Source organism: Musa acuminata, chromosome BXJ1-3, assembly GCF_036884655.1.
Source record: "Musa acuminata AAA Group cultivar baxijiao chromosome BXJ1-3, Cavendish_Baxijiao_AAA, whole genome shotgun sequence".
NCBI classification, from domain to species: domain Eukaryota; kingdom Viridiplantae; phylum Streptophyta; class Magnoliopsida; order Zingiberales; family Musaceae; genus Musa; species Musa acuminata.
The window spans coordinates 41,612,310-41,639,466 of NC_088329.1; the positions used below are offsets into that span (position 1 = coordinate 41,612,310).

The 27,157-nt window shown below is 40.9% G+C and overlaps 2 protein-coding genes and 1 long non-coding RNA gene across 3 annotated transcripts; 1 reads left to right on the forward strand and 2 right to left on the reverse strand.

Annotated features, from left to right (window-relative positions):
• Positions 1-2,482: 2,482 nt before the first annotated feature.
• On the reverse strand, positions 2,483-8,923 carry LOC135631545 (uncharacterized). Its single transcript, XM_065139280.1, has 21 exons — positions 8,615-8,923; positions 7,396-7,475; positions 7,112-7,198; positions 6,869-6,919; positions 6,657-6,774; positions 6,421-6,477; positions 6,259-6,323; positions 6,055-6,138; positions 5,908-5,958; positions 5,763-5,825; positions 5,608-5,654; positions 5,422-5,491; positions 5,273-5,335; positions 4,869-4,958; positions 4,733-4,771; positions 4,380-4,607; positions 4,219-4,304; positions 4,058-4,106; positions 3,864-3,944; positions 3,690-3,783; positions 2,483-3,041 (listed from the first exon to the last, which is right to left on the reverse strand). Exons 1-21 carry the CDS (start codon positions 8,730-8,732, stop codon positions 2,818-2,820), a joined length of 1,845 nt encoding a protein of 614 aa, XP_064995352.1. The 5' UTR covers positions 8,733-8,923; the 3' UTR covers positions 2,483-2,817.
• Positions 8,924-15,015: 6,092 nt separating this feature from the next.
• Positions 15,016-16,942, forward strand: LOC135637963 (uncharacterized). The gene is made up of 3 exons (XR_010496440.1): positions 15,016-15,496; positions 15,608-16,280; positions 16,381-16,942. It is a non-coding gene; the product is annotated as an uncharacterized LOC135637963 (long non-coding RNA).
• A 3,778-nt stretch (positions 16,943-20,720) lies between these two features.
• Positions 20,721-25,371, reverse strand: LOC135631554 (TPR repeat-containing thioredoxin TTL1-like). The gene is made up of 7 exons (XM_065139289.1): positions 24,223-25,371; positions 22,909-23,104; positions 22,620-22,804; positions 22,211-22,544; positions 21,902-22,106; positions 21,483-21,589; positions 20,721-21,395 (listed from the first exon to the last, which is right to left on the reverse strand). The coding sequence occupies exons 1-7, from the start codon at positions 25,068-25,070 to the stop codon at positions 21,243-21,245; spliced, it is 2,028 nt and encodes a 675-aa protein (XP_064995361.1). The 5' UTR covers positions 25,071-25,371; the 3' UTR covers positions 20,721-21,242.
• Between the last annotated feature and the right edge of the window lie 1,786 nt (positions 25,372-27,157).

The following is a 27,157-nucleotide window of genomic DNA, read 5'->3' on the forward strand; positions in this document are numbered from 1 at the left end:
GAAAAGAATTAGAAAAAAAAAACTAGATATTTCAGATTTATACAATTTAAGCTAAGCACATCCAATTCAACTAAACTAGAACTTCACCAAAGATGAAGTTAGCAGTAATTAAAAAAAAATTACAGCTATGACAGCTTAATGCCACTTAAAAGTCTGAAATCCTTATTGATTACGAATAGTTAGTCTTATGTAAAAGATACAAAGGTGTGGTTACACAATTGTTTCTAGTATCGCGAGCAAGAGAGGCAAAGGGTTTCAATGTAGCAGAACAAGATTCTTGTGAGGTAGAAGAACCGGAACACTTCTGATTAGGATCAGTGAAAATCCCGGAATGAACTCCCTCCATTTAGGGAACATTGATCATAAAATCTTAAATCTAACATGAACTCTACTCACACCTCCATTATTACTGTAGAAAATCCATGATTGAAGGATTATAAATTCCATAATTAAGAGATTTTATAATCCCATAATTAAGGAAATGAATTAGTACCATAATTAAGGGATTCTCAATCATTCTCAAACCGGCCCATATTATAGGAAATGAATTAGAATGAAATGTTGTATAGAATCAATTTCCTTAGTTGTATAGGTTGTAATCAGCCTATATATGCCTTCCTTTGTATACAGAAAAAAATCAATAAATGAGAAAAATTATATTATCTTGTGTTCATTGCTCTATGTACCCTGACTAAACTAAAACAATCAGCAGAATCTCTGCTTCAGGAAGTGTCCTAAGCCTGTTTTCAAACATTTATCCCACAAGTCACTATATGTTATCAGATGCATTGATGATTGGTCAAAATTTGTACTCAAGTATTGATGCCTGGCCCATGGGAAAGTTGAAAGGTGCCAGCAGGAGCTGATCCTTAGAACAGGATGAACCTTAATCATCCAAGATTGGCCATTACTCAATTACATGTAACTGGAACAACAGTCCACTGAAATATGCAGCATCTCAGCAATGATAAACTATGTACAAGCATGAGAAACCATGAGAAGACTGCTGTAATACTTGCCACCAACCTATTCTTCAGACTTTCACCAACCATGGATGTCTACTGACTTGACTAGTCTTCCTACTTGAGGTCATAAAGTCACCACTTCTTTGGCACTCAACAATGGTATAATGTATTCTAGCCAAAATTTCCAACCGGAGGATCCATATGGTGTTGGTATCATAGTCTCTAGTCATTCTCCAACCATGCAAGACAAGTTCCACTCAGATAATGCGCATAAGACAGAATTTCGTGTGTAGCATATGACATTTTTCAAATCAATAGAAGTGTATGCCTTTCTCCTTCCACCAGAAACGGAATTCGACCTTTGATTCACAAAAAAGGGCTCATTCCATATCAGCCTAACTAATACTAACTAGAATTAATCTAGAAAGAAGTCTTAAATAACAGATTTGAATATGTTTCAACACTAATTTTCTGGGAATAAGAAAATGGGTGTTCTTCTAAATCAGAGATAGACCAAGTGATTCATGATTGTATTACGATGAGAAAGAACCTACAGTGCCTGGCAAGATTTACATATAGTTACAGAATTCAAGAATGCGTGAGGATGAATAAGAACCTATTGTGCCTGAAAAGACAGACTATGTCTGCTAAGGCTTCGGTTCAAGAAATTCGAAAGAACATACAGAAAATTGAAGTATAGACTTCAAAAAACGGGTTTACAGATAAATACATGGATGCATTACAGTTCCAGCTGTGTGAAAATTAGATCTTTGTGTCATTTCCTCAGTTCACCGCCAGATAAAGCACTCCGGGATCAGTAACACTAAACGAAACCAGAGGGGGAACAAAACGAAGATCACCAAAGTGAAGAAAGAGACCTACTCGTCAACGAAAAGAGATCGAAGCCCCTTTACCGTGGCCGCCCCCTCCTCTCTTCTTCTTCTTCTTCTTCTTCTCTTTTACCTCCAAGCCGCTAGGGTTTACGTAGCGAACGGGAGTCTCCCGATCGATCTATTAGAGCGGTTTAGTTCTGTTCGGTTCAATTCGATCAGACCGGTCAAAATTACGGGTCAACCCACATCCGATTCGATTTCCTTCCCCAACAGGTTCCCAACTCCCCAAGAAACTAAAACATTATAATTTACGTGTCGACGACTAACCCTGTACTGCACCCGGACGGCGACTCTCGCCACTTGCGGCCCCCAAGAATGTTATTCGTTCATCACAAGTGTACGAAGTTTGGTAATCGATAGAGACGTAAGAAAAAAAAACATAGGTTATCATTCAAATGACGAAATCACCCTCGATCCTCCGTCGGATCCGATCTGACTCAACCAGCCCGATCCGATGCTTCAAGCTCCGATTCGGTTCGCTGTTGTTTCTCTTCAGGCCACACATATGATCATAACATGCCACACCAGTCACGGAGTGATGGATGGATAAAGGAGCTGTGATGATTGATCAGTGCACAAGATAACAACGTCATGAGACACTCGAGAGTGCACCAAACAGTGTCCGGCAGAAATTTAAGCATTATATCAGGAACGAAAAGAAGTTCTTAGCACTGTACAATTAAGATACCAAGGTTCCTTTCAACAAAGACCAAACATAACTCGTTCTATAGAGGAAGAGGGAACATTCAAACTCTCCCTGGTTGCAGCAAGAACAAGGCTGTTCCTTGTTAAAACCTTGGAACAATACCGCGCTTATCCTATCACCAATCCCTCGAGCTGCAGACCTTTTCGTTTCTTGATCGACCGCAGAGACTAATTTAAGCTAGGAAAGAACAAAAAACTAATGTGGCCAAAACCGGACAACCACGAAAGCAGCACGATACCCATGTTGATTGGCTTCAGTGTGATGGGAGCACGCCGTTGCCGTTAGAGTGGAAGTTTCCATTGGCCAGGCTCTTGGTGTGCTTCTTCAGATTCCCATTCTGGAAAGATTTTGTTGGCACAGAACCATTGCTTGTGATGTGTGAACCATTGGTTGAGATGTGTCTTGGAACTAAGTTGCTATGGTGAATAGGAGCTCTCAGTAAAGTGTCCAGCTGCCCACATGAGGCTGCTATGAGCCCTGTAAAACAATTTGTAGGAGTTGCACTTTAATAATTTCTTAGATACGAAAATGCAGTTTCTGTTCTACAATTCTGGCTGAGAAAACTAAAATGTTATTATGGAAAGAACAAGGAAGGTTTTCTTCAAAGGTATATGATTAAGAGTTCAGCTATTATGCAATAGATCCAAGAATCTCTATAGCTACAGTCTATGAGGAAACCGCCATGGTTACCATCCCTTTGACAATGAGAAAACAATAAACTCATACTGCTCACAGAAAAGGGCTTGTCCGTGAGGCAAACTGTAGGTTTTGGTCCATCCATAGTTTTAGTTCATGATTCATGCAGCTGTTTGCTAAATGACAAGGTAAACTCATGTAAGTCCAAAAAAACATGCATCAACATCCCACCAGTTCAAACTTTAATATATAATAAAGATGTTGTGACAGTGACAGTGACGGTGACAACAACAAGACTACGCATCTTCATGTGATAAATGACAACAACAGTATGGAAGTGGTCAATGACATTCTTATCAGCACCAATCACAAGACTATAGACAAGTTATCATAGGCAGCACATACGCTCCATGCATAAATTCAGAAAATATAATGAAGATCACAAGCAAAGTATGCCAAAAGAAAATAGATATATGAGACAGGCATTACCTAAGAAAAGCGCAGATGGTTTTCCAGGTCTAGATTTGAACTCTGGATGAAATTGGGCACCAATAAAATATGGATGACTAGGCAGCTCGATTATCTACATCAATTAGTAAAATGCCAAATATCACCAAGATAAACTACACATCATAAAACTTAAAATAACTGTTAAATGCATACCTCCATTCGCTTTCTTGTTTCGTCTTTACCGACGAAAGCAAGACCAGCCTTTTCAAAATCTGGGACCATATGTGGATTTACCTACAAAAGTAACAATACAGCATTGTCAAAGAAAAAACATTCCACAAATAATTATCAAAATTGGCATCCAGAGCTACTGAAATTTCGTAATATAAGCATATAACTGAACTGACCTCATATCTGTGTCGATGTCGTTCGTCGACATAACTGACATTGCCGTACCTGATTAAAAAAAATTAGGAAAGTTCTAAATTATCATCCGTAAAAACAACAAAAACCTTATAGTAGAAAATTGTAAAAAAGGCACAGGTTCAAGAAGAATCTCTGCGTTTACAATTTTGCAGCTTTGCAGCTGGAAACATCAAAATACGTCCTCCTTGATCCAAGTCTCATTGTACCTCCCATATGAGTTTTCGATCCCTTTGTATAGCACTCAAAATGTATAAGGCAACAGAAGGTTTCTATAAACAACATAATACTGGCATAATAACTTACCTCGGGCATAAAAATAACACATGGGGTTGTTGTATCAGGGTCAAACTCTGTACTGTTTGCGTGCGGTAAGTTCAAAACTGAACGAGCAAATTCGATGATGGCAATCTGCATTCCAAGACAAATGCCAAGATATGGCACTTTGTTTTCACGGGCATATTTAGAAGCAAGAATTTTTCCTTTCACCCCTCTGTCTCCGAAACCTCCAGGGACTAGTACACCATCTGCAGCCTAAACTGAACTATTGTCAAGATGACTAAAAATAAACAACAAAAACCTTGCTACATCAAATATAACTAGAAGCCGTTGATGCACATGAATTTTAAAAGTTCAAGAAACATAACGTTGCTACTTACCTTCAATAGATCCCATGCTCTTTTATGAACTTCAGGTGCCTGTATAAAAAGCAAATAATCAGATCTTTAGCATAGAAAAGCCAACCAAAAGGAAAAACATAACAGGCAAAAAGATGGGAAAAAATTAAAAGCAAACCTCTATTTCTGTATTTTCCTCAAGGTCTGTGGCTGCTATCCAGTTGACTACCAGTTTCCTACGGCAAGCAACAGAAGCATGCAGAAGCGCCTGACGAAAGGTTCGCAAGCTGATCACTTATAACTAAATGTCTACATAGAGAAGTACACTTATCGGGAAACTAAATGCATCAGTATTAACATACTCATTGATTCACAAGATTATGCAAATTGATTGGTGATCTTGTGACAAAATACTCAATACATGTAATGATCGAGTGAGATCAGTGAAGCAAAAGTATTTATGATAAGTAAAAAAGTTAAAATTTTGATTAAGTAAAAACAGATCAACTACTACCATTCCTTAACATGTCCAGAATAAAATGGAAACAAATAGGTACTCAAAAAGTGAAGCAAATATTTCACCTTCAATACTGAAAGGTAAGAATCCGAAAGGCCAGTATATTTTCCAACCATCGCTATCCTAACCTGAAAAACGAATGATAATTACATTCAGCAGTCGATGAAACAACAGCACCTGCTGGAGGAAGAGAATATGAGCATAAGGAACCAACAGGATCCTGCAAAGTGTCGTAGATTTCTGCTCTTCTCATCCACTCTTCCAACATGGGTTCCTTAGCAACTCTATATGTAAAAAAAAGTCAACAAGAGCACAACTTGTAAGGCTCCTTAGCAGCTTAACATAACATGAATCTGTGTTATCAATACGGAAGTAAACATGTTGAGTGGACCATACAAACCTTTGAAGATCCAAAACTTTTATTAGAGCCTCATGTGCCCTTTGCTTCTGCAAGGCATAATAAATTTTAAGACAAATTTAAACAACAAAAAGAATCTTTTAGACTTGCAGAATGTAAAATCAATAACACTGTTTTTAGAACTACAGAAACTCTACCTTCAACAGTAAAGGAATGTGCCAAATATTTGTAACATCATAAAGGGTGATGATATTTGATACCTGCATAAAGTTTAAAAAGAGCTTCACTTAGCACCAGGGTTATGAACTTCATTGTTTGAACAAAAAAAGAATGTCAAAATACCGGAACGTGACAAAACTGTGAAAGCTTTTCTTTAACATTTTCTTCCAGTGGCTGTAAAAAGCATCGATAAAGAAAAAACTATCAGGACTAACATAAAATAGTGACAGAAAGCAGGAGCCTGAAAGGAGAAGGAAGTGGGCAACAGACCTTAGCACTGCGGCAAGCAAGAATATTTGGTATCAATCCAAGTCCTCTTAGACCACGTACACTATGTTGGGTTGGTTTAGTTTTCTAGAAGAAAATGCAAAAAATGGCATCTTAGAAGTCGGCAGATATATATCACCCAAACTAAATTTAGGAAGGATCAACTAGTTATCACCATAAGGACGATAGCTATTCTCCATTAATTACCTGCTCACCAACGACATTCAAAACCGGTACAAGACTGACGTGAACCAGACAGAAATTACCAGGACCTGTATAATAACCATTAAGAGAACACTATGTAAAAATCATAAGAAAATATGATGCTGCTAAAGGAATCATTAAAAGAGTCTCGCACTGCATCCTCACCTACACGGTAAGAAAATTGACCCAAAGCTTCGATAAATGGCATTGATTCAATATCGCCTGCATCAACACACCACTTATTTCAATCATGACATATATAGATCAAGGCTACATAACTGCATACTTATAAAACTAAGCAGTGTATGATATAGAACACAAATAATATTCTTCACAAAGCAAGGTTCCAACTAACAAATTGTTCTGATTCTCCTTTTTTAATAACCTTGGAGGCTTTTTACCTATAGTTCCACCCAATTCAATAACACAAACATCAGCTGGACCTTCTTCGCCATCCACAGGTATCACTGCGACACGTTCAATCCACTCTTGTATGGCATCTGTGATGTGTGGGACGACCTTGCAATGGAAATAAAGACGACGATCAGGGGTACTACAAAAACATTAAAATATATATATATGATCCAGAAGATGCCTCTAACAGGAGTCATACCTGAACTGTTTTTCCCAAATAGTCCCCCTTCCTTTCCTTATCAATGACAGACTGCCACCAAACACAACCATAAGAAAAAAATACAGGTACATTAAACAGGCATGCAGAAAGTGCAAATGAAATAAAATACAGGAAAATCAGGATTAATATTAAATTTTGTTTATTTCAAAAACCACCTACAAAACTTAAGTCAAATAGCAAAACAGGATAAATTAGCAAGGACAGCCAAAACTGACCGAGTACCTGATAGATCTTTCCAGTTGTGATATTATTGTCACGAGTTAACTTGATGTCGAGGAATCTCTCGTAGTTTCCTAGATCCAGATCAACCTACAGACCAGAAAGCACATGAAGCTCAAAAATGTTCATTCCAAATATAGTGATACAAAGAATGTCTTGCATAGCCTGGATGTTCATTTAACAATATGTATGACAACCAGTCTGGGTGGGTCAATGGAGGTCTTTTCGTCATATCAAAAATAAAGAAGCATACGAGACATAAGAGAACTTGCAAAAGGCCTCTTTACCTCACCACCATCATCTAAGACAAATACTTCCCCATGCTCGAAAGGCGACATCGTCCCAGCATCAGTGTTTAGATAAGGGTCTGTAGAAGTTCCATCATAAACAACTAGCATAAGTCAGCTGTGTCAATAGAAAGAGATAAAAGTGACACGAAAAGCAACAAAGAAGCAAAGAACAACAGTTTCATAACACTCTCTTCATATATAAAGTATCCATACAAACTACTCTGACAGATAGATATTAGACCAAGGAACTTTTAAGATGAAATTAAAGAAGAACGTCGAAGAACCTAATAAGCAACATGCGAGCCACATGAAAGCTAGCTTTTGTTCCTCACATCAAACTGCGTGAAAAAGTTACACAAGGTGGAACCCATTGACCCAAAGTAGCTAGCTACAAAGGAAGATACAAAAATCTTTTACAAAAGGGTAATAGAGAAGACATAGCCGATCCCTTCTTTAATTTTGTCTACTTCGTAACACTGTTATTGATTTTTTTTTTTCAAAGAAGGAAAAAAAGTCCACTGATATATTGCCAACTACTTGAGGTTAGAACAAAATAAAAAAGCAAGAAAATCAAAACCAAGTTGATACAAAGCTAAGATTCCAGAGATAACAACCAATCAAGAATGTCTAAGCTTGCCACCGGGGTGGTATAAGCACCAAATTGCTAACCGAAAAAATGGTATCTTTTATCGTGACGAAGGAAAAGGGGGATAAATCTAACGCATAAACGTTGGGAACGATTGCCTGTGGAAGCATACAACAGATAACGCTTTCTGAATCCCCGGAACTCTAAAAATGACATCTCCAACACAGAAAGGGCTTCACTTCCGTCGGATAACGGAACGAACACGTCAAACGGAAATTAGGAGGCGAGGAAACACAGGCCAAAAACATTCTTGATTAACGTAAACGACGATCACACCCCAGAAAACCTCCGTCTGACGAAAAGGTTGATCATTCGCGGGAGAGAAGCCGACAAAATCACACACACCACAAATTTCAGAAAGCAAAATCAAGATAGGTAAAGGTACTCTTTCCCGGCAAAACACAAAAGAAAGAAACCCACTTTTTTCCAAAGAGGAACGACGAAAGTGGAAATTTGAGGAGAAAGAGAGGCAGGTATCGACGGTGATGATGCTCATCCCCCCCCCCCCCACACACCCCAGAAGAGAACAACAAAAGGAAGAAATTTTGAGGAGAAAGAGAAGGCAAGTACCGATCTTTATGGAGGTAACGCGGAGGCCGCATGCCTTGAGTACAACCCCTATACTGCTGGCCGTCACCCCTTTCCCCAGGCCACTCACCACTCCCCCCGTCACCAGCACGTACTTCATCTCCCTCTTCACCAACGGATCCGCAGGGACCAAAGAAGGAGGAGGAGGAGGCGAAGCGCAACAACGCGAGAGACAACACGAGCGCTCGCTAACCGAAAGCAGCGCGGGAGGAGTCGGCACACAGCCAAAGCGTGCGTTCCCGCTCGCTCGCTTTCTTCTCCTTCTTTGCGTCTCCACCGCAGCAAGGAGAGTGAGTAGTGGCGACGGAGACAATAGGCTGCGGAGGCAGGGGCATTAAATACCATACCCTCGCTACCAAAACCCTCGCACGCCTCCCCACTAAAAATCCATCGTATAAATAAATAAATATATAAAAATAAAAATAAAAATCGCCCCTTTTTTGTTACCTTTGCTTTGTTAGGGTTTCAAATTGTCCCCCAAAACATAGCAAATTCAGGTGAATTGGCCGTGTGGTCGCGTTCTCCAGTCCTCAGCGGGTAGATTCGGGCTTTGATTTGAAGCATGGTAGGGTCTTCCACTGTCCCCAAACCCTCATTTTGATTTCTATTCTATACTATACATCATTTTTTACAGGGCTTTTCTGAAAATTATTCAATAACTTTAAAATATCAATTAATCATAACCTAATTGTAGTAGCAAATTTGGGTACTGATAAATAAATAGATCATAAAATCTCAACTAATCAGATCACACATCATCCTTTTGAAACCCTAATAAATAGTTCCATTTGAAATTATATAAAAATTCATGTATATTAATATTATTTTTTATAATTAGTTATTGTACTTTAAAAATAAAAAAAGTGATGTTAATCATCTTAGAATCATGTAATATAAAAAGATTAATTTTTTTATAAAATTTTTATGATAATTATTTTTTAGGGTATTTTTTGTTCAAATGCAAAAAAAAGGATAAGAGTAAAAAAAATTCTGATAAAATATCCTTAAAAGACCAATTAATAATCAAAAATAATAATTACTGGTGAAGAAAAACTAGAATAAGATAAATGTGAGTTTTAGATTTTGAAGGATACATAAAATGTGAATATTAACCAAAATTATTAATGTCATTCAAAAGCTAAACACTTTGAGGACAGGAAGAATTAATTGTGTGTGTGAGTGCGCCATAATCACATATGGTGGAATCACGAGATGCCCTCTTTTTTGTGTTATTAGGAGCATCGATGCGAACGGGTGTTATCCCTCGGCATCTTCGACTTTGCTCTCGGATGGAGAATGCACTAATCACGAGATGCTCATGGACGGACGGATGTGCATCATCTCATCCCCGGAGGATTTGCAGCCATTAAATTAGTTGGACAACAGCTAGTGAATTTATCCTTTGCTTAGTCAATCGTCAAACTCGAATAATTGTACTTTTTAGAGTTTAAAATGTTCCTCAAGTGATTTTTCAAAAAAAAATAGTTTTTCTAGAATTTTCTAGAAACATCTAAAGTATCCTCGGTTATTTATCTTTTTTTTTCTCTTTTTTACAATGAACTGAATCCGTCTGATATTATATTTTATTTCTTTATATTACTAAAACCTTTGTATCGTTTCTATTTACGACTATGTCATGCCCCCCGAATTTAATTCTCATTTAGGAGGTGTAAACTTAATTCAAGATTGATAATATTTAATTTAACAAACAATCCAGAATTCAATCACACATTTGAGATCACTAAGAAAAACATTCAAGTCATTCACCTCTACAATCCACAATTCACAAAACCTGTGCAGTCTATAATCATATATCATGTCACTAGATGATTTTTAAAATCCAAAAATAACTTAACTAAACCATAACTATATCATAAATTCATAAGCGTGACAATTAATGCAATCACAAAACCAACATGTATGAGAGGATTTTTTTCGAGAATTTGTCTTTTTTTCACTATTTATTTTTCCTCCGCATATAATAGGTCAAATTAAAAATACTTATATAATAAAAAATCCAAAAATCTCTCCTCTGTCAAAAAAAAATACAAAAAAGAATTCATTCACCTCAAAAAAAAAAAAATCAAAGATGAGTCACCCTAGTACTTACTCTTTCTGAATAGATGCATAAGAGTACATGCACTTATTTCCTCCATCTAATGTAATTACAATTTCTCTGAGTATTCTTAGAGTTTCTATATTATTATCATTATTATTATTATCTTTGTCATGTTCACATCTAATTTTATTTTTTCAATTATATATATTCTTACATATAAAATTATTAGGAAAACAATGGAGTATATAAATAAATGTATACATTGCTATGAACCTTCCAAAAATGTCAGTGGCCCCAACATGTGAGGTGATGCTAAAATTGCCTCAAAACAGTGGCATCGATCATGATATCTTTGCCCCCAACAACGTACGTCAAGCAATATTCATCCCAATAATGGATCTATGTTGTGAAGCACACACACACACACTTTTTTGCTTGTGGAGGCATGACTTATGAGTTCGTCCGTCGTCACCTCCTTTGTCATCGATCTTGCTTTGTGTCGTCCCCATGTCTCTTTGTCACCGGTCTTTCTTTTTCGTCGATTCTATCTCGACTAGACCTTCTATGTTCCGTTTCACGTTGATGTGCTAAATTTAGGGTTTTGCCTTCGGCGAGTGAAGCCTCGAGCGTTGTGGTTGGTCTTCCTCGACTATGGGTGGAAAGAATGCCGTCTTCCTTGACTTGGCTTGTTGTTGTTCATCACGTAGTCAAAATAAAAGGATGAGAACAACTTGATTGATGGCAATCCGCTTCCATCAAATAACTCATGGAGTCAATATATATATTTGGAGTAGCGGAAACAAAAGGAATCGATTCATTTAGATGCTGACATCGGAAGAAGAGAAGCATCATGGAACATTAACACTTTGCACATGTTGATGAGACCCATGTCACTTTTTTTTTTGATGTAGAAAAACAACACACAGTGACAATAAAATTTCAATGAATCTTTTTGCACATGTTGATGTGACTCATATCTGAATCCAAATGCATGTCATTCTTTTCCATCGTGCAAATAAATGCATGCCAAGCACATCAAGATGACATTGGTTATGTTAACGGGTTTTCTCGTTGGAGGAAGAGTTTCTCGTGGATGCCTGCCTATGCATGATTCATGCATTCGTAACTCATATCATGTTGACTTCTCACACCTCTTCTTATTCAGCTTACTAAAACACGATCATGACTCAACGTCGGAGAATTTTTATTGTTAAAGATGACTCAAACTCGATGATACATGTTGTTTCGTGAGTCTCGTTGTTCGAAGAGTCAACATGACTTAGTTCAATCCCGAAAGCATAGACTCGTCCCAAAAGACTAAACGTATTGCTTGGGTGACAAGTGAACTCCTGAGGTTTTACCGGCTCATGACGATCGATCGCTGTGATTCTTCCGAGGTGCGGTTCGTATACAAAAGAAAGTTCAGAGTCATCCCGAGGTATATCTTCGCCTCGTCTAATGATGCTCCCCATTGCCCTAGGTGCTCCTGAGATGCGTTGGGGTCTTGTATAATTGGTTAGCATTGAGGGATTTTCCAACCCAATCCCTCATACACTTAAGTTAGTAGATAAAGTGGAGAAGATTTAGCAGCACTCAGGAAAGTTTAGGTTGAGTCCCCTCGTATGATTTTAAGAGTTGGCTTTTATGCTTAATTTGTCGATTGAGGGTGGTCGGTTGCTCGTCCCCTCTTGAGCTTCTCGTACCGTTAAAGATTCATTTATGTTGATAGTTAGCGAATATTTTTTTGTTGATTATATCATGGAAGAACGACCAAGGGTGTGTCATCTGTCAACATAATGACATACCTAAAATGAACATAAGATGGGGATCGACATCAGGTGCCCGAAGAGTCTAACCACATTGTCAAAAATGAATGTTGTGATTAAGAGTAATATATCGCTGGTGATAAGTGGCACAATCAAGAGGAAACTAAGAGATCTGATGGTGTGATTGAGGGGAAGCTAAGAGGTTTGGTAGCATGATCGAGGGAAAGCTAAGAGGTCTGATGGCATGATCGATGGGAAGCTGAGAGACGAGTCAAGCTCTTACGTGCATGCATGTTGATTCCAAGCGACGGCCGATCGATATAATGAGCAGCATGTACTATTGCTATTCCTATCCATACACAACCCTTAAAATATAGTCGAGAATGTATATTTATAATTAGAATGACTCAAAAATATTATTTTTGGTTATTTAATCAACATCATTCAATCCAGAACATAAGAATAAATGAGATATTTTACGTTCTTAATATACTTTGAATCGGAGTTGAAAAGCTTTTAGTTAGCGGCGTAGGCTGAAATTAAATTCTAAATCCACGCAATAAGTAATTTGGGCGTAAGGAAGAATCCAAACATTGGAAAGAGCTCCGAGTGGGTGCAGGCGCAGTACGTAAAAGGTGACGAGGAGCATCTGCGACGGGGAAGTGCATGCATCTTTGCGGAGGACAGGGAGGTGCCTCGGTCCTCGTCACCTCCGGACAATGGCCTCGAATCCGCCATGGCAGCAGCAGCAGCAGCAGCAGGAGGAAGGAGAGGAGAGTGCACGGAGCTCAACGAGGCCATTGGGTAGACGCACATGGCGGTGTCCCCCACCCCCCTCCCTCCTCCCATTTCCTGCCAATAATTCAGCACCCAGAATCGGTACTGCTGCTGGTAGTTTACCGTGAATTCCTGGAGCACTGCGTACTCCCTCCCTGCAGCCAAAGTCCCAGGCGAGGCTTCTTTGGACCACTTCATTTTGACCCTCTCTTTCACTTCCCCTTCTTCCCTCCGGTGATTCTTCTTTTCTCTTTCATCTCGGAAGAGTTTATTCGTTCCTTTTCTTTTTTTTTTTCCTTCCTTTATGAAGTATATATATATATATATATATATATATATATATATATATATATATATATATATATATATATATATATATATATATATATATATACACACACACACACAACAAAATAGCGGCAATTTGAGTCCAAATAAGGGTCACGATCGATGCCTCAGCTTTGTCATCAATAGGTTGTGGAGGCGAGAGATGACAAATCACTCGCTTGCCCATCTCGCACCCACATCGTCGTCCTCCTCAAGGCTCTCACTGGTGATACGGCTGAGACGCCCTCGCCACCTCTCTGGGTCGTGCCAACTGCCAAGCCACCTCGTTATTCGAACGCCTATTAGAAACCCGAAGGAGAACCTCATGTCCGCCTTCTGTTGGAACTCTCAAAAAGGAAAGAAGGGAAGGAAATGGAGCTACCGAAGAGAACAACGCCGCCGCCGCCTCCTCCTGCCGTGTGGGTGTCCGAGAGAGCGTACTTCGTCCCCCCCGCCTCCTCCACCGCGTCGGCATCAGTTCAGTAGTGGTAAAATATCTCCACCCATCCTGCGGTCCCCACCTTATCCCCTGTCCACGTCGCCTTAATCCGACGGCTGTAGGAGTTTCCGTAACGCACCGTCCATCTCATCGATGGAGACATCATTGATGCTCCATCCAACGGCGAGAAATGATTACTTACGGCGACGAGACAACCAACACGTCGTTACCTCGTGGACCCCGCTTTTGCCACGGCACTGCTGACGACACCCACGCGGCACGTAGGAAGTAGGCGTCCGTGGACACATGGCTCCAAATCTCCCCCGACGGAGACACGCCCACCGCACAATCCCTCGGCGGGGCCCGTCGGCGGCGACATCAACGTTCCGTCACGAGATGCTCCACGCCTTGTGGATTGACTCCCGAGCTCACGCCGATCGTTGGCTGAGCCGTCCAGACTGCAGCAGGAAAAGAAATTAAGAATGTCAAACGTCTTATTCTTCGTGCTGTCTTCCATTACGGTTGCGGGCTTCAAACAGTGTAGCGAACAGCATGAGCGCATGAGAGCTCGCTTCAAACGTCTTAAGCTTCCTTCGTTCTCAGCCGCAGCGACGATGCCGGACATCGGCAGGGGCGTGGGGTTACACGTATTAATTCCTGCTCTACTGGACGGAACACAAACAAAATAAGTGAGGAAAACAATGCAGATCGCCGGTTGCTGGTTGACAGTGACATGCACATGCAATCTAACGTGGGACACAACTGCTGCCACTGTTATACATTGTTTCGGCAACCGTGCACATCGAGAACTAGGAAATGGAGCCTTTGGATTCAAGTCTTCCCCGGGAATCTCAGGAATTCATTCGCCCTTAAATGTCATTCACGTGTTGTTTTCATGAGATAGCACACATGACAAATTTATCTGTAAATCTTGTCAGGTATTAATTACCTTCGTCGCAGAAAGCCAGGTGGTTTTGGTGTCTTATTGCATGACCACATGCAGAGGCTATCGTCAAATTTGGTATATGCTCTGCGGGCCATGCAAGCCTTGAATCAGCACCATCTCTCTTTGGCGTCCTGCGAGCCTTGGTTTCTCCAGATCGTTCGAGGAACATGAATCGATTCTCTTCAAACTTGCCAAACGTTTGACTGTATGTGGAGTTCAAGTTTCCAGTCAAACTTTACTATTCGTTCCGGAGCACATGATAGTGGATGTAAGGGGAGCTTGTACTTAAACGAAGACTACATTTACTGGTAGATCTCATGTACCATGCCTGCAACTCCCATCTCCTGGAAGGAAGAAGAGCGTCTACCCAAACGATCCAGGTCCTTGTCTATCACTTTTGCTGCATCTGTTCCTCATCCTGTATCCTGCAGCTTGACGTTGTTTTCTCATGTCCGAGTCTGCGTTACCTCTCTCGGAGGCCTAATGATCCGCAGCAGCAGCAGCAGGTCGAAGGTGATGACAGTGAGGTGGTCCACGGAGATGGGCTCATGTGGGTTGTCTACCCTTGATTGCTCCTACTTTGACGTCAAACAGAACCGAAAGCTCCTCCTCGAGGTGGATCTAACCTTATCGGCTAATTAGCTCTCCCGCTTTTGCGTAGAACCCAGGGCAAGCCTCCCTCAAAGAACTCCTGAACTCCCGCTTTGAACCGGCCATCACAACCGCCGCCATCGCCTTCCTTGTCTTCCTCCTCTTCGTAGCCATGACTTGGACCATACGTATCAGACATACCATCAAACACTTGGCAGTAAAAGCTTCTGCGAAGACAAGGTTGGCACCAAGACCCACCGTTAAGCGGGGCCGGCATGGTGCGCTCACCGTTAAGCCGCTGCATGTGATGCCACAAGCTACATGGGTGGGAACGAGTGCTCCCCAATACGGTGGCCTCCGTCGAGGAGCTTCGGCTGTCTTTGGTGGAGAGGAATCATCTCGACCGTCCATGGGTCGGATGGTGGGTTGGGTGGGTCCATGACCGCCCTTGTCATCTCGCTCTCGTTTGGCTTCATATGGTCACATGGATCTCTCTCTGTCATAATGGGTGTGGATCAGATATATACTGCAAATTTGGATCCGTATGGCCCACAGAATCTGGGAACTCCCGACATCGTCATGTGGGCTTCAGTGCCACAAGCTTGTGTTGTAGATGGAGCTGCTCCAGTGGCTTCTTCGGCCACGAGATCTTTGCCGCGATCTTTCTCAGAATGGGTTCGGTGATTCATCTGCAAGCCAAAGTCCGAACCCGACAAGTGTGTGGGCCGGGCCCCTGCTTAAAGGTTGGTTCTAATTATGCCTGTGCTTAATTACGACTCTCTTCATAAGAGGTTGACTAGCGACATGGTTTCCATTGACCATCTAATTTTTTGTTGCTTGTAGACCTGTGCCAGAGGCTGCAAAATACGTGAAGACTTAACATGGTGATTAAAAGATTCATTTTGTAAGTGGAAGTTTCTTCCGCTTTCACATAGTAAAAAAAGATGTGCTTGGATTTGGTCCGACAATAAATTCCAGGACCTGATCTACGTTGACTTAGGACAAATCCAGTAATGAATTCCGGGACCTGATCTACGTTGACTTTGAGCTCTTATGGTAGAAATTTGCTGACCTGTGTGTGTATTGGAAGCACGCGCGGCTTTTGAGCAATCAAAGGCGGCTAGCAGCTGTGTATGGACGCGACAAGTTTGACTGCCGGCTTCCTTGTGGCTGGGATCCCTGTTGAATTGGTTTCTGAACACAGATGAGGTACTACTGGCGGCTTCCTCGTGGCTGGGATTGAAGAAGCGAAAGCAAATGTTGCCGGGAGAAAAGTCCTCGTGATGGAGATGGAATGGTGACCGGGTCAAGCTCTTTCGAGTTCTGCTCAGCCTGCAGTATGCGGAGGGCCCTCGATGGAGCGCTGAATGAATACTTGCATAAACACCGATTTAAGGTGGCGATCAACGCTGTAATCATCAACAATTTTATAAATAATTTTATTAATTACTATAAATAATGCATTGCATGGTTATTTAATTTTATGTTTATACGGTATAGTTAAAGAGAATTATTAAAATTAATTTTCTTAATCATATGAACAAATTAGGAATTCTATTAATCAATTAAATTATTAATTATTTTTTTTAAAAAATAAAAAAAATATATTCTAATATTATATTATCTTTATATATGAAAGTAAAATTAAAAATAAAATTAATTTATTGCTTATTGTTTGCGGAGATATCATCTTGGAGCTCTTAATAATATTCGATTATATTGATTTCTTTGATGCATGCAAGAATAAATGAATGAACGTAAATAAATGATCATGAGTGCTTATATATCCTTATGGAGAGTATGCATGATAATTCTTTTTAGAGATTAATGGGTTGTTAAAAGGAACGTGTCTCCATTTGGGCATGTAAGAGATACCATTCCATTTATTGTTGAGAGTGCAATATAGGTTATCTTCATATGCTATTGGGAGGAATCCATCCCATGAAATATGCCTCTCAATTCGTTGTTAGTAAAGTGCACCATCGTATCCGGTATGATGTACGTCTTTGTTATCTAATTATTATGTATGTGTTGCATGTGATCGATGTATTATTTTATTTAGTACGTAAGAAATTATTATTTTTTTTTGATACATAAATTTTATGATGAATCGATATATTATCATTTTATATTAAATTATTGATATTTATATATGTTTCACGAATATTGAAGATTATTTTTATGATTTTTCAAATGTTTCTATCATGATTGTTAATATATTTTTATTTTTTATTTATTTCAAAGTAATCTATTACTTTATAATATATCTGAAACAAAAGAGACCTGTGATCATATATTGAAAGTTGTGATTTTTTTAATCAATAAAATATTTACTGATGTAAAGATAATAATTTGAATTTAAGAAGAAAAGTGTATTCTGTAAATTATGAATAATAAAATAATAATTTTTTATACTTTATAAATCTGGGATGTAATAATAATTTATTATATACTAATTTATTATATTATTATAAAAATAATAAGAGCATCAGCGACGACGACTAGTGGCCCCGCGCGGATGGTCTTCGCCAGGCTCAAAGTCAGCCCCCATCGATTTCATGGCGCACGAGATTGACCACCAACCCTTTTCTTCGTCCCTTCCTTTCTTCTTCCTCGTGATACTTCGGATTCCCACACCCATTCAGATCCCCCATATATAAGCAAGAAAAGCTCCTTTCGATCTCGATGCAAGAAGACGAGATGGACCAGCACTGTCGCCTCATGTCGAGCGGAAGCAGACAAGCCGGAGGCGACGTCAAGGTGGTGGTCGTGGAGACGCGGTACGTGCGGACGAACGCCAAGCACTTCAAGTACGTCGTCCAAACCCTCACCGGGAAGGACTCCATCCTCGAGGCCATGGTGCCGGAGACGCCCATCGTCGTCCCCGGAAGACCTGCGGAAGACCCGCCTGGCCGTGTCGCGCTCCCGCAGCCGGATATGGTGGTGCAAGAGCTCGAAAGGTTGTATGCTGTCGACCCACCATCACCAAAGCTGCATGATGAAGCTTCATCTCGTGAATGTTACTATCCTTTCGGCTATTTCCATTAGAGCAGACTAGCAGTGGGAGAGGATAAAACATATGCCTCTCAATAATTCTGTTTTGGTGAGATACGCCACTTTATATAAGTAAATATAGAATAATAATGTTATATTTATATATTTTAATTCTCAATTAATTTATAATTTGAGGATTAATTATATATTTAAATGTATGATTTGAATGCATAATTTGATCACAGAAAAATATAAATATATATTATTTAATCGATGAGTTCATCTCTTTTATAATCAAATTTTCATAATACCATAGCTCTTTTTTTTAAGCAAGGCTCCTTTTCGTCGCTCTCTCTCTCTTCCCCTATCCTATTAGCGATTGCTATTCCTATTTCTTGTCTATCTTATTGTTGCTTTATAACTCTTTCTGTTTTGGGAATATGATATTGTATCTAAAATGAAGATGTATGATATATATAGAGTGGCCATCAGCTTCACAGATCACTCAACCAATCGCTTTCTCTTTAGTTACTATTCTAATAGATATGTGGCATTATCGTCTTGATCATCGTCGTTCAACAATAACTAATTTCTAGTTATTATCTTCCAACTCTCAAATCAAGTAAAATTATAACTCATTACTATACTTGTTTTAATAATAAAAATCATATATTACATTTTGAAATATTTGTCATTATTCTAATCTAAACCATTTGAAATCATTTACATTGATATCATATATCTCTCCATCAATGTCCAATGAAATAATACTCTTGGCAGCACAAATGATGTCTTTGGTTTTTCCTCGACCAAGAGACACCAAAGTACATTAATCTAATTAGCTATGCATCATGAACCCTTCACCAATTCTTAAATCTTTAACTTAACTCAGTAATACTACTGAGTTTGGACATCTATAACAACACACTCCGAAAATGATATCTTTAAGTAATATCAAATCATTACTACCACAAGCTCTCCACTGAGATTACTGAACCCACGATCGTCACTAAAACTCAAAAATCTTTACAATGACATAATATCATGTGTGAGAAATATACTGTAGATCTAATCTAACCTGAGATGAAAGCAATGTTAAATGATTGAGAACAGTCTCTGTGTTGTCATTGTCTTCTTTCATTTCTTTCTTTCTCTTCATTTTCTGTCTTGTTCTCCTCCTTCTTTTTGGAATCCCGTGACTGTCAAAAACTATCTTGTTACTATCTTTTTCTATCTCTTTTTATAGTCACGACACTGAATATGGGTTGTCAGCCCAAGCACCCAACAAGACACTGAATTTACATTATCCATAGACAACTTCAAGCTTTGATCACACTAAATCAAATGACAATCCAGGAACCAGTAAATTTTAGACTTTCGCTCTCTACAATTCTTATCGATATAATGCTAATTTGTAGCCCAATTCTTTTTCTTTCGACTACCTAGTTAGATTGAATGCTTCAACTGTGAAGAAGAGAGTACAGAAATGGCAGGCAACAGTCGAGAAGGGAAGAAGCAGCCAGGGCAGAAAGGTCTGGAGGTCAACCCAACAGGCCATTACTGTGTGCCAAGGAAGCAATGCCTGAGATCTCACGGGTTCGGCGTTGACTCTAATCCACCCAGCTGTGTTTTCTCGATGAAGACATGAATGCATGCTTGCATGAGAGTTGGAGCGCTTGTCGTTTCATTAAAGCGAAAGCATGAACATGAGGGAATCGATCCTTAATTTGGAGGTTGTGGGGATGCACAACGTCACGGGTTGGATCACTGATCACACGCTACAGATTCATGAATGCTCTCTCTCTCTCTCTCTCTCTTTTTCTCTCTCTTCTCTTCATCTGTCATTCTTGGCCATCAGAGGCATTTAGTTCATGAGAAGGAGAAGAAAATTCTTAAGAGTCTTCTTCGAAAATGACTTCTGATTCATTTCATCGTCATAATTTCTTGTCCAAAATGTACAGTTTTCACTTTTCCTGCTGTCACGCAAATTAGATCAGTGCAGAACAGTCAGTCCACACAGAGCAGAGAGAAGACGAGCAAGTGGACAATGGCTGTGCGTACTCATTTCCCCCTTCTTCCAACCATTCAAATTTCGGTAGACTGTAACCCTCCACCACATATACTTGAGGATGACAAAAGGAAGAAACCAGAATTCTTCTTCCAAGAACAAACCAGGAGAAGAGCCACAATTCAAGTAAAAGAATATTTCGGGTTCATTTATTCTGCAGAAATCGAAGCACATTATATATATAAACCACCACCAGCAACAGTGGCAGTAGCAAAATTAAACATTGGTGATAGTAACAATAAATTGATATACCCAAACTCCCTCTCTCTCTCTATCTCTCTCTCTCTCTCACTTCTCTTACCGCCCGGTTCGACCAGCATCATATACAAGATCACCCCAATGGATTCCAGTGTTCATGTACACGATGTATATACACCAAAAAAAAATCTGCCTGTGGCTGCAGAGCTAAATGAATTATGTAGTTGGTACATATGGAATTCAGGAGCATCCTCTGGGTAGGACATGGGACATGATCTCTTACTCTAGATTTGCATGACTCAGAAAATGGAGGAAATCTCTTCTCCACCACTTCGGTTCATGTTTTGACTCAATGAGTTACCACATAGTGGGATCTGACATTTATATTAATGGATGTAGATAAGGTGGCAGTGCAATAATGGAATCGAACCAGTGTCTCAACTCCTCAGAGACTGTAGTGCCTCACAGAATACTCCAACACCTGTTGACTGGGACAAATCATCTCCTTCATCCTTGTCCCACTTTTGTAGATCTTGAATGTGGGGAGTACCCTCACGTTCTCTGCCTTCGCGACGGTGGGGCTCTTGTCGACGTCAACCTTTGGTTCATGGGTGAGAAATATCAAATAAAGATGAAAATGAACATGCAGAAGAGAAACAATGCATTGCAGCGATGACGATGATACCTTGAGAAAATTTGCAGATGGGTATCGTATGCACAGTGAATTGACAAATGGTGTGATCTGGGAACATTTCTGATTGGATACTGCCATGAAGCAGATGACAGAAGCTCCTGAAAATGACGAAAAGCTTATTATCCATTCCTGTTAATTTTCTCAAAGACATTAATAAGTTAACGTAATGTAATAATAGTCACAAGCAATCATGGATGGAATCAGGTAAACGCGTCGCAAGCGTTATAATATAATCAAAATATGCAAAAGGAAGTCGGTTGCTTAAACAACAAATCGCTGGGAACAATAGCAGGTTTAGATGGTACAACCAGGTAAACAAAGAAGCCCAAGTACTTAGAGATGAAATCAAACAGAAATTAAAGATATGATTGGTGAAACTGACTACAAAGGATACAAAAAAGAAATCTCACTCGGTAAGCATATTGCTGCTTGGAACTGTTCCAAACTTGTAACCTCCTCGACCTCACCACCAAACTTCATATTAGAGATTTCTTCACCCCGAGACATCTTTAGTGCAACTTGAGCATGGAACAGGGCTTCAGCCACCTCGGGGTCATGTGGAAGCTCCTTGCTGAGGACTTCATAATCTTGTACTGATTCAGCCCATCGCTCGAGCTGATTATCAAGTGAAAAAAAATGGATTAGCAACATTCTCTTTGCATATAACAATTTAGCATGACTTGTAGATTGAAGAGGCTGGATGGTAAAATAAACTTCACCTTGGCATTGGAGTCAGCACGTCTGAGAAGAGCCTTGATATAACTGGGTTGGATTCTGAGGGCTTGGTTGCAATCTTCGAGAGACTTCTCCCATTGTCCAAGCTTTGACCGGCAAGCTGCTCTGTTGCATAGGAGGACTGAATTTGAAGGATCATACTTGAGCCCTTCGCCATAAGCAGTGATTGCTTCTGCAAAATGTCCTGATTTGAAGAGCTCATTCCCTTGAATTCGAGCTTTTACAACTGATTTCACATTGTTCAGTATCATTGCCACCTCTATGCTTCTAGAATCCATCCACTTAGCCTTTTCAGCTACTTCAACTGCATTTTCAAACCTGCAAATTTTTTGTCTTTTTCTCTCATCACCCAGGATTTTCTTTCTATGTTTGAACTTTAAAGTTTAAGCTCACCTTCCCAGTGCCACGTCAACTTGTGCACGGACAATGTACACATAGGCCTCTGGATGCATACCAAAAAACTTGGTATTCAAGTAGGGTGCACATAACATCTCAAATTTAGGTGAGCTTGTTAGAGCCGAGTCAGCCTCATCAATTTGATGGAGCCGGAGAAGGGCTTCTGATTTCATTGCAATTAGCTGCAAAGTCCAACTACCTATGACTGCTATACTCGAAAACTTTTTTACAACAAAATGGAAACGATAACTATTAGATAACGAAATGAAAAATTTTAGTGTTTTACCAGGGGAGAAGAATCTGCTCCTGCTACGATGGCAGCATCAGCTTCCCTTAATGCACTTTTCCAATCACCTATCTTCCTTGCCTCTCCGCATTTCCCTAAATGCCTCTCCACTGTTTGCAGCTTCTGCAATTCGACAGGGTCAGGCTGATTCCCTGTTGAGAAAATGTGCAGCCTTGCATTCTCAATCTGCCCTAACCTGCAACATGACGATGAGGTGGCCCATGACAGCTATAATCAACTGTTACCGGACAAAGAATAAGAACAGATACGAGACAGATAGCAGAAAGTGACTATTAAGCAGGACCAGATACTCGTTTATCTATTGTGCAAGAGAAGAGGCTTCGAGGTATTCTTTAATCAATGAAGACTGTCGGAGAAACTACATGTGGAAAACAAATTTGCATATTTCAGAAATTTTCACTGTTTTGTATATAGAGACAACATATAATGTAACAACAGGATTTTTTTTTAATGAATATCATATGGTATTTTCTGCAAGAAATAATGCAAACTGAAGTCCATCACCCAAAATGACAATTAACATCGGGTGCACATGAGAGCAAGGCAGGTAGAGAAGAATCCACTAATCTATAACAGCCAAAGGGCAGGATGGAGCAAAACAAAGAGAACACAGATGACAGACAGTGCCAAACAGCAAGCCAATAGTAGAAAGACAGACAAAATTTCCACCTCACATGAGACAACAAAAGGTTATTCACCATCGAGTTAGGATCAACACGTAACAATCCGACAAAGGCGATCTATTGCCAGATGAATCGAACATTTGGTACAAGCAAACCATAGCGAACATCAAAAACATCAATAATAGAAACATAAAAAACAAGTTTATCGATTCAAGCAGTCAATAGCAGGACAACAGTAAGCAGAAAACATGATGCAGGTTGATGAAAGAAGACACAATTCCCACAAAGATTGAAGCTTTGAGGCAAACTAACATTAACAATCACAGGATGGCCAACATGATGATGTTACCAGATGCAATTCCCACAAAGATCAAAGTTTTGAGGCAAACTAACATTAACAATCACAGTTCCACAAAGATTAAAGCTTCGAGGCAGACTAACATTAACAATCACAGGACCACCAACATGATGTTATAATCAGATGCAATTCCTACAAAGATCAAAGCTTTGGGGCAAAACAACATTAACGATCACAGGATGACAAACATGATGATGCAATTAGGCCTAAAATCACACACGATGCTCGAAAAGAAAAGAAATCGGATACCAAATCTATCTTCATATTTAATTTGCTGGAGAAGATTACGAGATTTACGACATGGAATCTCACCGTAGGTAAAGACACGCCAGCCGGTGGTGCACCCGCCCATTCGCCGGATCCAGCCGGGCCGCCTCCTCGCACTCCCTCACGGCCTCTCCCAGCCTACCCAGCCCCATCAGCGCAGCCGCACGGTTGCTCCGGCACGCAGCATTGCCTGGGAACATCGCCACCGCCTTATCGTAGAACCTCAAAGCCTCGACGTAGTTCCCCCTCTTGTATTGCTCGTTCCCCGCCTTCGTCACCAACTGCGGGTCCGCGCTAGCCGTCGGTCTCCTCGCACTCGGATCCACCAAGCTCCCAGTCCCCGCATCGATTCTCGGGACGCCGCCGCTCGTCCCGCCGCGCACGATACTGCCGTGGCCGTAGTTCCCGGTGCCGGAGCCAAGCACGTCGCTCCTGGCCGTGGTCCTTGGCACCATGCCGGTGATCTTCCCCGAGGGGCAGATATTGCCTGCGGGAAGCACATTGGTCAGCGGAGAACTCGCCGAGCTACTACCGCCGCCGCTGCCACCGTTGCGGTCAGAGAAGATCAGCGGGCCAGAGCTCGAGCGACGGTGCCCGGGCTTGGAGCCCCTGCTGCGGTCTGCGGCAGCGGTGGGGCTGGTATCGCAGGACGCCGGGGCCGGGGGTTTGCCAGGCGCGGAGCCGGAGGAGCTGGAGCTGCTGCTGGTGTTGGCGGCGGCAGAAACGCGTGGCCGGAGGGGGGAAACCGGGGAGCCGAGGGGGCCGCCGTTGTCGTCAACCTTGTCCTTGCCCGGCCCCTCGCGGAGAGCCAACGCGGAGCCGAACCGGTAAACCACCGGGTCGAGCTCGGTCCGCCTCCCGGCCCGTCCGCTGGGCTCGCCGGGGCGGGACATCTGGGCCAGACCGCGACCGACACCGCTTCCTTCCTTCCGCTCTTTTATTCAGATCCCGTCACCTCCACCTCCACCTCCTACTCCCCCTCCGCCTGCAGCCCAGTCGTAGCCACCAATGCACAGTTACAGGCCATGCAACGAACACCCACACTGCTTCGTATCAGAGGAGCGCATTGCAGCATTCAAACAACGACACAGGCCAAAAACATAACAGATGGAGGATAAGGCGAGCGGAGAAGAAGAGAGGAGAAGAGAAGAGGAAGTGGAGGAAACAACTCTCCAAAACCCAGAAGTTGCCTTCTTTCTCTCTCTCTCTCTCTCTCTCTCTGTGCTTCGTCTACGCCGGAGGAGTTCATATATATAATATAGATATAATGGAGATCCCTCAGGGGCATTCTCACAAACAAGTGACGCACGCTGTGCTGGACTTAATTTCCTCATTTTAATTCGAGTTTTTGCACTTTTTCGTCACATAAGAAGCGCCATTACTTATTTTTCGCAGCTTTCCATACGGCAATTGAAGGCGAGAATATTCCGTACTTTGGAGATTTCTGGCCACGCAAGCCGGAAGCCAAGGAAAGATTTCGGGCACCACGTAAATTGACGTCAGTACCCTTACGCGGAGACGCGTGGCGGGATCTAATGACGGGATACGGCGAGGGTGTTTTGGTAAAAGTGGTCGGCCAAGAGACAGGGCGAGCAGCTGGCCATGTGCTGTGTGCCGTGACAGCTGGGGAAGCCTGAGCGGGGTCTCCGTCCGCCTCCAGCTCATCCAACTCACGGCGCCATGTGACGGTGATCCCCGGCGAATCTAACGGAATATTCCCTCCCCCCCCCTCTCTCTCTCTCTCTCTCGACCGCAACGGCGGGCCCGCTTCTGTCTGCCGGACCCACCGCTTGCGACCAATTAAATATTTAATATATGCATATATATATATATATAACAAAATATTATCCCTTTGTAAAAATAATAATCAAATTATTCATTCTATCAACAAATCTTAAATAAATGCTATGAGTTAAAACTCTAATCGGAATCATCAATAATTCCAGTCCTTTTTAATCTTTTCTTCTCTAATTTTATCTTCTCAGCTCTTATAAAAATAAGATGCCCCTTCCAATTATGAAGAGAGGATACATTTGAAGGTGAAAAGCCAGTAATAGTTGGTGAACAAAACGCAATTTTTATTCTAAAATATACTTATTAATCCTAAAATATATTAAAAAATTAGATTTAGAAGAACATAGTTTCCTTCTGGAAACACTAAAAAGGTCAAAGGCCGAACAATTTAAAGTCTTCTCTAGTTAGATAAGGAACTCCTAAAACAAGCTGGAACAGAATGAAGAACTGTCTCATATGTGTTGATGGATTCAAGAAACTGATGGAAAAAAAAAAAAAAAAAGTAAAAATTTCCCTCTAGTGTTTACACCATGATGTCCAGAAAGCCCAGCTTGATCAATAAATGCAAGTAGCTGCACTTCAAAATCATTGAGCTGTCAACCTTAGTCTGTGAGATCTGTCATGCTGAATGGCTGTGGATTTTGACGAGTGTAGAGCATGGACCATGCTAGGTTTCTTTGAAGATTTGGTCATCCATGTAGTCATCTACTGGCATAAAGTCGTATGAATAGTGGAGAGTACACAGCATGGATTGATTGTTTTGGTGCATCAGAAAGATGACAAATGCTTAATTATTTCCTAGTGGGAGAATCAACTCTTTGTTGCCTGTGAGTGGTGTGAATATGGTGCAGTTCATCATGGCATTGGTAGCTTAGATTAATTGCAGCAGCCCCTGTTCTTTGTTAAAGGCAGTAGCAGGGGAAATGATTCATCCCCTTCCTCAGTGACGGCAGATGTGTTCGATAAGGAGGAATCCCCAGGGTTTCTATGTCAGGCCTCTCATCAAAAGCACCCTCTGCTGCTTCGCATGGTGGCCATATGTATTTGTCCCACTAGATTCGACTTCATGCAACAATGTGAGCATGCGCAAGCACACAGTTGCGCCCACAGACTGCAGGATGCACGCATGCATCATCACCCTCCCTCCTCAAGAAACAAAGCAATCAGCGGAAGCAAGGAGTGAGAT

Coding starts and splice junctions, on each gene's coding strand:
- LOC135631545 (XM_065139280.1), bottom strand. CDS start 8,732: ATGAAGTACGTGCTGGTGACGGGGGGAGTGGTGAGTGGCCTGGGGAAA. Junction 6,324..6,420: donor TCAATTTTCTTACCGTGTAG/GTGAGGATGCAG, acceptor GTTATTATACAG/GTCCTGGTAATTTCTGTCTG. Junction 4,959..5,272: donor CTTACCTTTCAGTATTGAAG/GTGAAATATTTG, acceptor ACCTTTCGTCAG/GCGCTTCTGCATGCTTCTGT.
- LOC135631554 (XM_065139289.1), bottom strand. CDS start 25,070: ATGTCCCGCCCCGGCGAGCCCAGCGGACGGGCCGGGAGGCGGACCGAG. Junction 22,805..22,908: donor GAGCAGATTCTTCTCCCCTG/GTAAAACACTAA, acceptor TGGACTTTGCAG/CTAATTGCAATGAAATCAGA. Junction 21,396..21,482: donor CATCTGCAAATTTTCTCAAG/GTATCATCGTCA, acceptor CATGAACCAAAG/GTTGACGTCGACAAGAGCCC.